Source organism: Muntiacus reevesi, chromosome 3, assembly GCF_963930625.1.
Source record: "Muntiacus reevesi chromosome 3, mMunRee1.1, whole genome shotgun sequence".
NCBI lineage: Eukaryota > Metazoa > Chordata > Mammalia > Artiodactyla > Cervidae > Muntiacus > Muntiacus reevesi.
This window is the reverse complement of record NC_089251.1, coordinates 146,909,415-146,924,496: the sequence shown is the minus strand read 5'-3', so window position 1 is coordinate 146,924,496 and position 15,082 is coordinate 146,909,415. Positions and strand designations below refer to the sequence as shown.

Genomic DNA, 15,082 nt, shown 5'->3' with positions numbered 1-15,082 from the left:
CCACTGTTTCCCCATCTATTTGCCATGAAGTAATGGGACCAGATGCCATGATCTTATTTTTCTGAATGTTGAATTTTAAGCCAACTTTTTCACTCTCCTCTTTCACTTTCATCAAGAGGCTCTTTAGTTCTTCTTCACTTTCTGCCATAAGGGTGGTGTCATCTGCATATCTGAGGTTACTGATATTTCTCCCGGTAATCTTGATTCCAGCTTGTGCTTCCTCCAGCCCAGCATTTCTCATGATGTACTCTGCATAGAAGTTAAATAAGCAGGGTGACAATATACAGCCTTGACGTACTCCTTTTCCTAGTTGGAATCAGTCTGTTGTTCCATGTCCAGTTCTAACTGTTGATTCCTGACCTGTATACAGGTTCCTCAAGAGGCAGGTCAGGTGGTTTGGTATTCCTATCTCTTTCAGAATTTTTCACAGTTTATTGTGATCCACACAGTTAAAGGCTTTGGCATAGTCAATAAAGCAGAAATAGATGTTTTTCTGGAACTCTCTTGCTTTTTTGATGATCCAGGGGATGTTGGCAATTTGATCTCTGGTTCCTCTGCCTTTTCTAAATCCAGCTTGAACATCTGGAAGTTCACGGTTCACATATTGCTGAAGCCCGGCTTGGAGAATTTTGAGCGTTACTTTACTAGCATGTGAGATGAGTGCAATTGTGCAGTAGTTTGAGCATTGTTTGGCATTACCTTTCTTTGGGATTGGAATGAAAACTGACCTTATCTTTAATAACAGATAATAGTATATGGATTCTTATTTGAGTGGTGATAGAGTTAAGGTTACATATTACCAAGCTCAACAGAAGGTAATGGATCTGAATTTATGCTTTATTTAAGACCTAAGCCTAAAAGAAAATGGTGGGGAGAAATAAGAATTTTTGCAAGTTAACCTTGAATGTTTCAAATCTAGATACACTCTTGGTTTTTCTAGCTTTGAGGTAAGCTATTTTGTTTCACTTATTTATTTATTTTGGTGTGATCTTAGTTCCCCAACCAAGAATTGAACCTATGGCCTCTACATTGGAAGCATGGAGTCTTAACCACTAGATCATTAGGGAAGTCCCCTAGATACTTTCTTTGTAGCGAAAGTCAGAGAACATAAGAAAGAGCTTCAGTGGTTCTTAATTGACAAAAAGCACATAGAAAGTAAATCTTGATTGACAAAACATGCAAGTTGACAGTATATTGATATCTTGGCCTGTCTAGCTGCTAATTTCTGCACCAATCTGTCCACTGTAAGTCATTTGTGCTCAATTTCAGAAAGAGATTGAAACTATAAAAGACTTATGGTCTATCTTCTTTAATAATGGCAAAAGATTTAGACCAGATGAGAAGGTAATGCCACAGCTAGATATTAAGAATAAAGATCTTCTCATAGTGGCCACTTCTCAAAGAAGACTGAACAACAAAGGCTTAAAACCTAAAGAACTTTAGGAAACAATGATAATGGGCAGTTTTAAAAGTGCCTCTGAGACTAGAGATCATGAATTTATAGTCATTAAAAATATGATAAAGGTATATATGTGTAGATCCAGAAGGATATTTCTATACTGATAAGTGAAAATGCAAGTTTTAAAACTGTTATGTGTTTCTTACGTTTTAATCTGGAACCATTTCTCCTGTTTCTTCCTAGAGTGTTTTGGTGTAGTTACATACATGCAGGAAAGACTCAATCAGTGTTTGCTATATTGAGATTAAAAAACACTGAAGCAGGAGAGATGATGACAGTGCTCAGTTAAAATAGGTACACTTTTCCTCCTCTCACTGTTTTTTGTACCTCATTCTTTTACATAGTAAGGAACACAGATTAGGTGCATACCCGTCTGATTTTGTCATTTTCTGCATCAGTACAGTATGAATTAAAGATTTTATGTTGTCATCTGAAGTTACAGTAACATGCTTTTAGATCGTATCTAAGACAAGTGCTTAGCTTGAAAGTACTTTTATATTCTAAATAGGTATTTATGATTATGGCGAAATGAAATTGTTTACTATATTGGAAGAGAGCATAAAAACAACACATTGAGAAATCAATTTTGAAAGTTAATCTTTTTTTTTTCCTTCTTGGTAGGGCTTACTCCACTAGAAGCAAGATGGCCGAACTCAATACTCATGTGAATGTCAAGGAAAAGGTAAGATATAATTATATATTGGTTTGCAGAAACTCCAAACTGGATAATGTAGTCTCTAGCTAGTAAAAACTCAATTATAATGGAACAAGAGGAAAATGGCTTGGGGGCTGGGGGGGGAGAGCGTTGGTGAGGGATACATAATAAGTTTGACACAGGAGAAAACCATTCCACACAATCATAACTAGCATTTACTGAATGTGTGTTATGCCTATTGCATTCATTTCCTCATTTAGTCTTGACTATAACCCCATGTAGTTATTTTCATTTTTACAGAGGAGGGAATTGAGAAGGTAAGTGCTTTGCCTGAGTTCACATAGCTAGTAAGCAACAGAACTGGGATTTGAAGCCAGAAGTGCCATTCTACAATTGATACTCTTACCCACCATGCTGGGTTCCATCTAAAAGCAAGAGTGTTATGTTACATCTCCAAAAACAGCCTCACAGACTTATCCAAAGCCTTACCTAGTGGTCATGCTGGGTGGCCTTTACAGTTTCTTTCAACACAGAGTTCAAGAGTCTGAAAATCCCCCCTCCTCATTATTTGTTGGAGGCTGATGATATCTCAGAGTCCTTCCAAATCTTGTCCTCCTCTGTGACTTTCCTCCACTTCGGGTCACAACCCCTCACCTGCCATATGTACTGCCTTGCACTGTTAGCTCTTAAAAGATCATCAACTGTGGATCATCGGAAATTATGGAGACCAGTTTGTCCAAACCACTCATCCGCACTAGGGGAAATGAGGCCCTCCCGGAGGTTTGTCCATGGTTGCCCGGCAAAGTGAAGGAGCCTCCTCCAGAACTCCCTCCAGCTTTCTACATGGCCGGCTGCCTCCCAGCTAGGCTGTGAACTGCTTGAGGGCAGGAGTTTGTCTTTCATCTCTTTGTATCCTTCTAGTACCTCGACTACTGAATGAACAATGAGAGAAGTGGCATTGCTGGAATCCTTAGTAAGTTTGCCCCCATTTAGCTGAGAAGCATCAGACGCCTACTTTGTCCTCTACACTGTCCTAGATGCCTCAGTGTGGCACTGAGCATGTAGATGAGGCTCCTGCTCCCAGGGAGCTTGCTTTTTAGGGCAGGGAAACAGAGAGTAAACACAGGGACAAGTAAATGAATGCGCTCGTTTCAGATAATGATGTTACGATGAGAAAAACACAGCAGGGTGGCGCAGGTAGGTGGATACTTAGGTGGGCTTGGTCAGGGCAGCCCTCTCAGAGCAGCGGATGCAAGCTGAGATCGAGAAAACAGGAGAGGAACACCGTGCAATGACCCAAGGGCAGAGTGTTCCAGGGAGAAAGGCGAAAGCAGCTGCCTGAGGAGGATGAAAGTTCATCATGTTCAAAGAGCAAGTGGGCAAGTGGCCGGTTAGCCACAGTGCGGTGGGCAGAGGAATGGTGATGGGAGGCGAGCTCAGAGAGCAGAGCACGAACCGGCACTGGTAGAATTCTGGCTCTTCACCTGTGTGTCCCTCAAGCCCCACGGCATCCGTGAGTGGAAGCCAGGGGTCCACGGAGCTGGACGGGGAAAGACGAATTTTCATCTTTACTCACATCTGGATGAAGTTTAGCATTTCCTTCGATCATGAATGTAGGCAAGGGAGAAAAACAACCCATAGGAGTAGCTGGAGTACCTGTGACTTTCACAACTAAAAATCGCACATATCTTCATATCAAATTGCATTTGTTACGGATATCCTAAAATGCTGTTTGTTCATCTCTGTTGCAAAATTGGAGCTTCCCCAGTGGCCCGGCAGTAAAGAACCTGCCTGAGACAAGGGTTCCATCCTCGGGTCAGGAAGATCCCCTGGGGAAGGGCATGGCAGCCCACTCCAGGAATACCTGCCTGGAGAATCCCATGGACAGAGGAGCCTCGTGGGCTACAGTCTGTAGGGTTGCAAAGAGTCGGCCATGACCGAAGCGACTTAGCACGCACTGTAGAATTACTGAAGCTACAGAACTGCCACCCTATTGTGTTATTTGATGTTGACAGATAAGCACATATATATTACTGTAGCATAAATTTTTTATTAATGTCAGCGTTATTTCAATATGAGTGATTTACTCTGTAATCCTATGAACTTTAGTTAAATATTATTCTGAGAAGGACCCCCAAGTCTTTACCAGACTGTCCTAGGAGTTCTGTGCCCCCCAAAATTTAGAACCTGACATAGAAACATGTAGGGTTTTATTCAAAGGGCCAAAGTAGCCACTGAACGGAATTCAGCAGGAACATGAGCTGACACGGTGTGTTTCTAAAAGCTCCCCGGCTTTGTCGGCTGTGCTTAGCTGTTCAGTCCCTCAGTCGTATCCGACTCTGTGACCCCACAGACTGCAGCACCAGGCTTCCCTGTCCTTCACCATCCCCCAGAGCTTGCGCAAACTCATGTCCATCGAGTCGGTGATGCCATCCAACCGTCTCATCCTCTGTCGTCCCCTTCTCCTCCTGCATTCAATCTTTCCCAGCACCAGGAAAAGTTATTTAACATGAAGATCTATAAACAAGTACTACTTGTTTGATGAAGATACAAAGGCTTGAGACAAAGTGATTTGGTCAAAGTCAGACTTTCAGGGAATGTGAACGAGCAAGGATTTAAACTCAGCTCTGTCTGGTTCTGGTTCTTCCTCATGCTCTTTCCTCTATATTACCGCTTTCCTGAGTTTTCCACCAAAATAACCCCAGAGCACAGAAGAACAAACCGCCTACTTGGGGACATGCTCAAAACCAACTTCCACAGAGAATTTCCTTGGGGTCTTCTGTGTTATCTTAAAAGTGGGTGCACATTTTTTATCTATTGTATTCCATAATATATTCCTTATATTTTATTAATACAGAACTGTGTTCACTTATTGACCACTGAGTGAATAGTGGCAGAAGTCTGTGCCCTTTTAAATTGTGGCTTCATATTCTCCGTGACTCACAGTCTTACCCTCGGGCAAGAGTGTGTTCCCAGTTGGAGAAGCTTGAGTTTGGCACCACAGTGCTGACCAAATATTGGCTCCTTTTCAAATGTCTGTTGATGGATGGGCTGAACAGCTCTTAAAGTTGGGTTATGAGAAGGAAAAGCACTTTAAAGAATCAGTCATAATAATTGATTCCCTACAAAACATGGCCAGTGGACAGACCAATATGGTAGGCTCAGCAGATAGAGTGTCTTATTCAAAATAGAGGTAGTGGAGAGCCAAAATGTGGACGGAGGCTGATCCGTCATCTCACAGACCATAGAGGTTCAGTGTGAATGCTCCATGCACTGGCTTAGGCGCCCATTCATATGCTTGTCCCGCCCAGTGTCACATGTGTGTGTGAAGATTAACAGTAGATGGTGTTTTTGCTGTTGCATTTCAGTAACTTATCAAAGTGTTGGCATTATTTTGAAAGAGGGTGATGTTTAAGTTGTAAATATTATCCATCTGCATGACAGTGAAAGTAGAGCTCCTCGAACTCAGTAAACTCCATCTTCCCATATCAAAAGGTTAATAGATTTCTTAGCTCAATAAAGTAAATCATAATAAACAACTGAAAATTCTGATCATTTGTAATTTCACATTGATTTATTTTTGCACTTTTATTTCCTTTAGTTATTAGCTTTTATGGCCTTTTTATGATTAGTTTGTTTCCCAATCTGTCACACAGCAGTGACATTTCAGTTCTGAAGATTAAGAATAATAACAACTGTTATGTCTTACATTATAAATTATAAGCTCTTAGGAGATGTGAGAACAAATCTGTGTGGTGTGTTTATACACTAGTCAAGCACTGTGGGAAGTTAAATACTTAGTTAAAGTCTTGCAGTGAGATGAGTTCCTCACTTATCTCTGGTGGGTCCACTCTTGGATGAATTGGAAAGGAAGAGGTGAGAGCATCATTTCCGTCCTCATGCAGCTTTTAATCCAAAGACATAACTTCAGGTCTCATATCCAAGACAACTGACATTTGCAATTGACAATCTTTGTGACTCTTTTAAAGTATTTTTACATTATTGGATTATGACTGAAAGGATTTGAATTGGAAGTATTCTTTTTAAAAAACTATTTCTTTATTCATTCTATTCTGGGCTGTGTTGGGTCTTAGGTGTGCCCGCGGGCTCTGTAGCTGTGGAGCTTAACCCCTTGACATGTGGGATCTTAGTCCTGTGGGATCATGTCCTCTACAATGGAAGGTGGATTCTTAACTGCTGGACCACCAGGGAAGTTCCGGAAGTGTTCTTGAAGTCAGAGTTTAATCTCCTTAGTGTGACATGCACGGCCGTGTGAGCTGACCCTGTCTGCTTTGCCACCTGTGTCTGTAGCCACTGCTCCACTCCCACCTCAGTGCAGCTATCCTGACCATGAATGTTTCTGCCTCCAGGCCTTTGCAGAGATAGTTTCCTCTCTCTGGGATGTCCTCCCCAGGGACCCTCACTCACTACCCTTTAGGAGTCCCTTCAGGTGCCTCCTTTCTCTGCCCTCATGCGCCTCCGGAATTATTGGCCCTTCTACTGCTCCCCTCTGTGCCTCAGTGGGTTCTCTGCCTTCCGCCCCTGTCCTGTGATGGCTAGTGGTCTGTCTTCCCAAGTGAGACTGTGTGCTGCTTGGGGGCAGGCACGGGGCCTTTCTTGTCTTCATATTCTTGGTTGTGGCACATAGCTGACCCCAGCGTGCGTTAAATAAATGAATGGATGACAATTGAATGAACCTGCCTGCTTGAATTGTTAGCGTTCTTTATAGACAAATTTCCCATTCACAATATTTTGCAAAACCTCAAGCGTTCTTGAAAATTGAAATGTAGGTTAATGGAAGTGTCATCTCATTTTAGTACTCTCTTTTTTATTAAATAAAGCAAGTTTTAAATCACTTCTAAAAACAAGCTTAGGTTACTTAGGTTGACTCCCTGTGCTTCTGTAGAAAAACAGCATCTTTATGAGACAGTTATCAAATACAGGTGGTCTCAGGTAGGTTTCAGTGATAACAAATGAGGTCCTTTGGTGAGTAACCAGTCTTATCTCACTGTACCCTCTCCAGAAAATAGGAAGAATATCTCACTTTGTTAAAGAAAGATATCAGAACAAAATCTTCAGGCAAATCAGGGATCTTATATGCATGCACAGTTGCATCCAAATCATTGTAACCCCATGGACTGTAGCCCACCAGGTTCCTTTGTCCATGGGATTCTCCAGGCGAGAATACTGGAGTGGATTGCCATTTCCTACTCCAGGAGATCTTCCTGACCCAGGGATCGAACCTGTGTTGCCTGGATTCTTTACCCCTGTGCCACCTGGGGAACCCAATCGGGGATCTTATATTTAGGGCCAATTCACTTTTTACAGCTCTATACTAAGTAATGCCTTTAAAAAAAAGAAGAAGAAGAAGAAAAAGAAATTTAACACTAGAAACTCATAGATGAGTTAAAGATAGGACTCAGTGGTGACTATTACATTATTTCTCATGTGAAGCACTAGGGTACCAAACTAAATTGATTTATAAAGTTTTAGATGTAATTCTCATCTGAATAAGGAAAGATTATTGCAACTGACATCCACAAAATAACATTTTTAGCCAGATATTTTCATGCATTGTTATAAATCAGTTTAAATAGAATACAATTCAGCACTACAATTTGGTGATGGAAAGCCAAGAAGTTCCTTGTTTGTAAAATGGGATTACAGACGGAGTTACAAAATAATATTTGCTGAATGTACAATTTTCATCTGATAACAAATCCCAACCAAAAGTGACCCTTAAGCCATAGAGTATGCTCGGGAAGTGATCTCCAGCCAGGTAAAGTCATGGAAGGAGAGTGGAGATTGGAAACAGAAGCAGAGATTATTAGCTCTCCCCAGTTACTAGTTGAGCAGTCTGGAGCGAGTTCACTTGACTTTTCTGGGCCTCAGTTTCCTGATCTGTAGGTTGGACATGAAACTAAAACCTACCTGACAAAGTCATCAAATACGATATAAATGTACAGCAGCTTTACAAACTCTTAATCCTGTGAACTACAGAGCCCAAGGGGGAGCTCATCTGTGTATTTTATTATTTTAAAAAAAAGGAAAAAGAGCTTATTAAAAAGGAGTTCATGTTTTTGTTTGGAACTCAAAGTATAATTCACACAGAAACAAGATCAGAAAGAAAACATAATAAAAATCCCAAATGAGAAAAAGAACATAAAACTGGACTTGACTTTTTCAAACTTTTATAGCTGTTGCTGAGCCTCACAGAAAATAAGTGAGGCTAGAAAATATGATGATATGGAAATGGGGAATTGCTTAGTCTACAATATCCTTGCTGCAATGTGTCACTTATTGTGAATAGCTTTTTGAGCTGTTAAAGTTATAGAGGTAAATTGGGTTGTAAACAATAATCATACAGACTCATTAAAATGGAGGAGGAGGACTAGATAAGAGGAGAGGAGCCTTGGTCCACAGTGGGAACAGGGAGGGGTCATCTCAACCTTTGTGCTGGTGCCTCACGTAAACTTTGTGTCTTGGAGTCTGTCCTCAATAGGTGGGCAGATGTTCCATTTCATTTTATTTTTTCCTGTAACTGTCTTGATCCATGTTTTACAAAGTACTGAAATATGGTTCAAGTCTTTACATGGAGGAGTGGAAGTATGAAAATGAAATCGCCCAGTTGTGTACGACTCTTTGTGACCCCATGGATTGTATCCCACCAGGTTCCTCTGTCCATGGGATTCTCCAGGCAAGAATACTGGAGTAGGTTGCCATTCCCTTCTCCAGAGAATCTTCCCTACCCAGGGATCGAAGCCGGGTCTCCTGCATTACAGGCAGATTCTTTACTGTGGAGGAGTATTGTCAGAAAAACCCAAGTTTGATTAAAGAGATTTTAGCAGGATCAGAGAAAGTACAGAAGAGACCCATCATCATGCATCTTTAAAATATTAACTCCATTTAATAGAGAACTCATTTCATGGGATGTGGACAAGTTTTAATGATATGCAGTTGTTTTTAAAGACCAAACAATGCAAGCATTGGAGCAAATTTTTATTTCATCCTTTTATAATAGTGTTTAGGTCAGTTTAGCTCAGTCCTTGGATTCAGGCAGCAAAAACACAAACCACACACACAGCTTTTAGATTTCACCAGGCATAGGTTCTGTCATCATTTTCTCATAGGAAAGGGTCATTAAATTTCCCTTTCAAAGAAAGGAGAAACATTGACAGTGGTTATTGCCTAATGCTTATGTACAGAACTGCTGTTATTGTTGCTTGGCAACTAGAAGAGATTTGACAAGGAGTCTAAAGGAACTGAATGAATAAATGGAAATGTCAGCATCAGTTTCTGGGGATAAGAAGAAATTTACTATTGTAGGATTAGCATCACATTGCTTTTTTCCAAGTTACACAATCGGAATTCACAGTGTTTCTGTTCTGTTTCTCCTGCCCCTCACCTCCTTCCAGCCTTTCATCATAGCCCCTTTTGCTCTGTGGCTGAGAGGTAGATACAAGATAGATGGTTAATGCTAAGTGATACAAGAGCATGTAAAAATTAAAACCTTTGGTGACAGGAATAAAAGTTACCTCTGTTGGCAATCCCTTGGAATTTATGGGTACTTTACCAATATTCTGGTTATTTTTCACACACACACAAAATGATAAAGTTGCAATGGTTTCTTCTCTTCTGACCTTGAGCATTAAAAGTCTGTCCAGACAGATTAAATAGGTAGGTAGCTAGATTGACTGAGTCAGCACTTAACAGCGCACTGCTTGTATTATTGTTAAAACCACTTTTTCTCTGAGATTTATCCACAACTTGATTACAAGCCCCTTATAAGTGCAAATGGACTTTTAACTTATTTGTGTACTCAGTAGCTTCTATAGTAGTAATATCACAGAATTTATGCCCCCCAAATATTTGTTAATCACTGTTTAGTTAAATAACTGAGCCAAGATTCTGTAACAGGGATTCTCAGACAGCAGGAAGAAAGAAAAAGCAAGTGGGGTGTGCCTCCCTGTGTTGGGGCAAGCCTTAGATGTCAGTAAGAAAAAGATGGGAAAAGGCATATTAGAAGAGGCGTATTTGTGTTCATTTGAGTCCTCCAGAAGCCGAAGCCAAGGTGGGATTACGTGAGTAAGAGATTTCTTGGGGTGGGAAGCAGGGTAGGTGCTTGTAAAAGAGCATTAGGGGCAGGCAGGGAGAGTTTATAGGCTGCCAGGCATGCCGTCCGCCATTGTTGAAAGAAGGAGAAGACAAGAAAGCAGGGTCGGAAGAGTCTCTCTGGGCAGTGAGCGCAGTTCTAAGAAGCTTGTGCAGGTGGATGAGGCATCCTCAGACCCCGGCTGGGGGACCCTCATCCTGTGATGAACTTCCGCCAGCACCCTCCCACCTACCTGAGGCATCCATGGTGCATCCAGGGGGAGTGTGACTTGCGTGCCTGGGTGGGGGAGTGTAGCTTGGGTGGGCCCAGAGGGATGGTAGCTGGGCTGCCGGTCACCTCTGTTTCCCGCAGAGGGAGATTTTTGAGAGGATAACCCAATTTTAGGTTTACAAAGGAAACTGAAATACCTACTTTGGAATTGAATCATGTAAAAGCATGAGATTTATATGCTTATTGAAAAGGATCCATAAAATGTTTGAGAGCCACTGTTAATTAGTAAATTAAAATACAGTTACTAGAATTTCCCTTCCTTTATTTAGCAGATGAGCCATACTGCGACTAACATAGGGAGTCTTCATGACTTCTAGGGAAGGGATGATTTAGGAGTCTCATTTTCTATTCAAGTATACTCTAACCACATTTAAGGAAACAAAGAATGCATTAATTTTACTGAAAAATTGTGTGTCCTTTGGTACATTGGGCTTTAGTACCCTTATCTACCAAATGAGGACTCTCCTTCATGTGGAGGAGCTCCAAAATCCTTTCCAGCTCTAATAGTGGATGAATCCATGGACTTTCCCACTTCAGAAGCACCATAAAAAGACAAAAAAGGGGATCATACCATGGATCAAAGAAGCTGATGGCAGCCTTGGTCCTGATATAAATCAGCGGCGTCCATTGGAGGCCTCTCTGGGCTTCCTGGGTAGCTCAGCTGATAAAACAATCTGCCTGCAATGCGGGAGACCCTGGTTGGATTCCTGGGTTGGGAAGTTTCCCTGGAGAGGGGGTAGGCTACCCACTCCAGTATTCTTGGGCTTCCCTTGTGGCTCAGCTGGTAAAGATATCTGCCTGAAGTGCAGGAGACCTGGGTTTGATCCCTGGGTTGAGAAAATCCCATGGAGGAGGGCATGTCAGCCCATTCTGTATTCTTGCCTGGAGAATCCCCAGGGACAGAGGAGCCTGGCGGGCTGCAGACTGTGGGATGGTAAAGAGTCGGACTTGACTCAGCGACTTAAGCGCAGCACCGCACACAACCTCTCTATACTCAGTTTCTTGTTTAAATAAAAATGTGGCTAAACTGTTTATAAGCCACATCTATGGTTCACTTGTGTGGCATGTCTGATGACTGTCTACAGATCCTTCAAAACTCTGCTGCTCATTTTTTCTTTTTTCCCTAATTGGAGCATAGTTGCTTCACAGCGTTGTATTAATTTCCACTGCACAGCAAAACTGATCAGCTTCATGTACACATATATCCCCTCTTTCTGGGGTTTCTTTCACATTTAGGTCATCACAGAGCTTGGAATAGAGCTCCCTGTGATATGCAGTTGACGCTCGTTAATTATCTATTTTATACATAGTAGTGAATATGTCTGATGCTCAGTTCCTGAAGATAATTATCCATAAAAATGTACTGAAATGATGATTGAAGAACCATGATACTTAAACGTTTTTCTTTCTTTTATTGTAGTGAGAGCATTTAACAGGAGATTACTCTTTAAAGCATTCACTACGATGTTGCTAATCTAGCACAGTGTTGCCCGCAGATCTCTGGAACTTAATCAGCTCGAGAAACTGAAATTTTCTACCCACTGAACAGCCGCTCCCCATTTTCTTTTCTCCATTCCCTAGAAACCACTGTTCCTCCTCTCTGCTTTTATGAGTTTGACTGTATTAACACGATACCTCATATAAGTGGAATCATGCAGTATTTGTCCTGTTTCTGACTTATTTCATTTAACATAATGTCCTCAAGGTTTATCCACACTGTTACATATAACAGGATTTCCTTCTTTTTAAAGGCTGAATAATATTCCTCTGTATGTATATATCATATTTTCTTAACCTACTCATCCATCAGTGGATGTTTGTTTGTTGGTTTTTTCCTAGTTTTTCCAATCTATTTTTAAATTTAATTTTACTTCGGAGTATAGTCACTTTACAATATTGTGTTAGTTTCATAAGCAAAGTGATTCACTTATATGTATACATATAACCATTTTTTTCCAGATTCTTTTCCCATTTGGTTTTTATTGACTCAGACTGTAATTGTAGCTATTTGACTAAGGCTGAATCCACAAACTAGTTTTAACTCTTTTTATCACTTTTAGAGAAAAAGCAAACAAAATCATAAAATCATTGGGAAAACAACATCTGGCCAGACAAATTATAATTTTTACTGATGTTTAAATCAGCATACCTTCTTAAAATTGGTCAATCTGTTAAAGTTTAAAAAAAAAGTATGTGGGTGAACAAATACACTTCCCCTAAAGACAGGGCATGTTCCTGGTTCCCATGGTGGAGAGATGGTCTCCATCCTTCATGCCACAATGAAGAAATACCCAAGATTAACATAATCTAGAGATTAACTTAACTCCTTTGTTCTGGTGTTGACTAAGGGGGTGACTAGGGCTAGTGGTAAGCTAGTGGTAAAGAATTCGCTAGTGGTAAGCTAGTGGGAGCTAGTGGTAAAGATTCCGCCTGCAATGCAGGAGGTGTGGTTTCAATCCCTGGATCAGGAAGATCCCCTGAGAGGAAATGGCTGTCCACTTCAGTATTCCTGCCTGAAAAATCCATGGGCAGAGGAGCCTGGCAGGCTGCAGTTACGGGGTTGCCAAGAACTGAACACGCCTGAGTGACTGAGCACGCAGGCACAAGGGATACCTAACGTCTTGATTTGGTGTTGATTAAAGTGCAATAGTGACTAGTACCTTCATGGTACTCTTTATCTGAAGAGCTTTGTGAATGAGCAGAGGGAAATACCCACAGGGAGAGTAGATGTCAATAATTAGCTTCCTCCCTCAAGTGGAGACATTAAGTTCCAAAGGAAGTGAGGAAATATTTTTTACTGACTATTCTAAGTTACAAGCAAAAGATAAGTTTAAAATATCTCACTTTTCTATTTTGATTAAAATACCAAAATCAAACTTCCCTGGTGGTCCAATGGTTAAAACTCTGCATTTCCAATGCACAGGGTACAGGTTCAATCCCTGGCCAGGGAACTAGATCCCATATGCTGCACTGTGTGGCCAAAAAAAGGGAGTTGAATCAATTAAAACTTAAAAAAAATACAAAAACCAAAATGCCTGTAAAAATAAAATTCCCATTTTCTTTTTGTCTTCACTAATAAATCCAAGTATAGATTTCATCAGAGAAAGTTGCTCAAGCTCAACAGAAATATTTTCCTAAATCCTAACAATGTGTGGATATAAAAGGCTGGCTGAAAAAACGACTTCACTCTATCCTAAATTACCAGACCACCTGACCTGCCTCCCGAGAAATCTGTATGCAGGTCAAGAAACAAGAGTTAGAACTGGACATGGAACAACAGACTGGTTCCAAATCAGGAAAAGAGTACATCAAGGCTGTATATTGTCACCCTGCTTATTTAACTTATATGCAGAGTACATCATGAGAAACACTGGGCTGGGTGAAGCACAAGGTGGAATCAAGTTTGCTGGGAGAAATATCAATAACCTCAGATATGCAGATGACAATACCCTTATGGCAGAAAGTGAAGAACTAAAGAGCCTCTTAACGAAAGTGAAAGAGGAGAGTGAAAAAGTTGGCTTAAAATTCAACATTCAGAAAACTAAGATCTTGGCATCCGGTCCCATCACTTCATGGCAAATAGATGGGGAAACAATGGAAACAATGAGAGGCTTTATTTTGGGAGGCTCCAAAATCACTGCAGATGGTGACTACAACCATGAAATTAAAAGATGCTTACTCCTTGGAAGAAAAGCTATAACCAACCTAGACAGCATATTAAAAAGCAGAGACATTACTTTGCCAACAAAGGTCCATCTAGTCAAAGCTATGGTTTTTCCAGTCGTCATGTATGAATGTAAGAGTTGGACCATAAAGAAAGCTAAGTGCCGAAGAATTGATGCTTTTGAACTGTGGTGTTGGAGAAGACTCTTGAGAGTCCCTTGGACTGCAGAAAGATCCAACCAGTCCATCCTAAAGAAAATCAGTCTTGAATATTCATTGAACGGACTGATGCTGAAACTGAAACTCCCATACTTTGGCCACCTGATTCAAAGAACTGACTCATTTGAAAAGACCCTGATGCTAGGAAAGATTGAAGGCAAGAGAAGAGGATGACAGAGGATGAGATGGTTGGATGGCATCACCAACTTTATGGATGAGTTTGAGTAAGCTCCAGGAGTAGGTGATGAACAGGGAAGCCTGGCATGCTGCAGTCCATGGAGTTGCAAAGAGTCAGACACAACTGAGCGACTGAACTGAACTGAACTGATCCTAAATTATGTGCAGGTCTGGTGTTTCTGGGAAAATACGAGGAAGAATAAAGTGCACTTATGGGGAACATGTGGGTATACACTGAATACATGCTAGCAGCTAAGTAGGTGAAATGAAATATGTGTTAGGTCCATTGCTAGTCTCAATATAAATTAGTAGGGTAGCTGCTACCAATAGCAGCTATTTCAGATATACATCAAACCTATATGTGGTAGATGAAAGGTGAAACTTCTGATATGAAAAATGTGTCATGGACTAAATTAAACATAGACAGCATATTAAAAAGCAGAGACATTACTTTGCCAACAAACTCCATCTAGTCAAAGCTATGGTTTTTTCAGTAGTCATGTATGGTTGTAAGAGTTGAACCATA

General features: G+C 40.9%; 1 protein-coding gene across 6 annotated transcripts in view; it reads left to right on the top strand.

Annotated features, from left to right (window-relative positions):
- The window catches only part of SPATS2L (spermatogenesis associated serine rich 2 like), a 184,631-nt gene that overhangs the window by 85,850 nt on the left and 83,699 nt on the right, over positions 1-15,082 (top strand). For all 6 annotated transcript variants that reach the window (XM_065930871.1, XM_065930874.1, XM_065930875.1 and 3 more), the window contains one exon: positions 2,081-2,141. In XM_065930871.1, coding sequence (XP_065786943.1) covers positions 2,103-2,141 — 39 coding nt within the window. In that variant the 5' untranslated portion in view covers positions 2,081-2,102. The remainder of the gene's footprint in view (positions 1-2,080; positions 2,142-15,082) is intronic.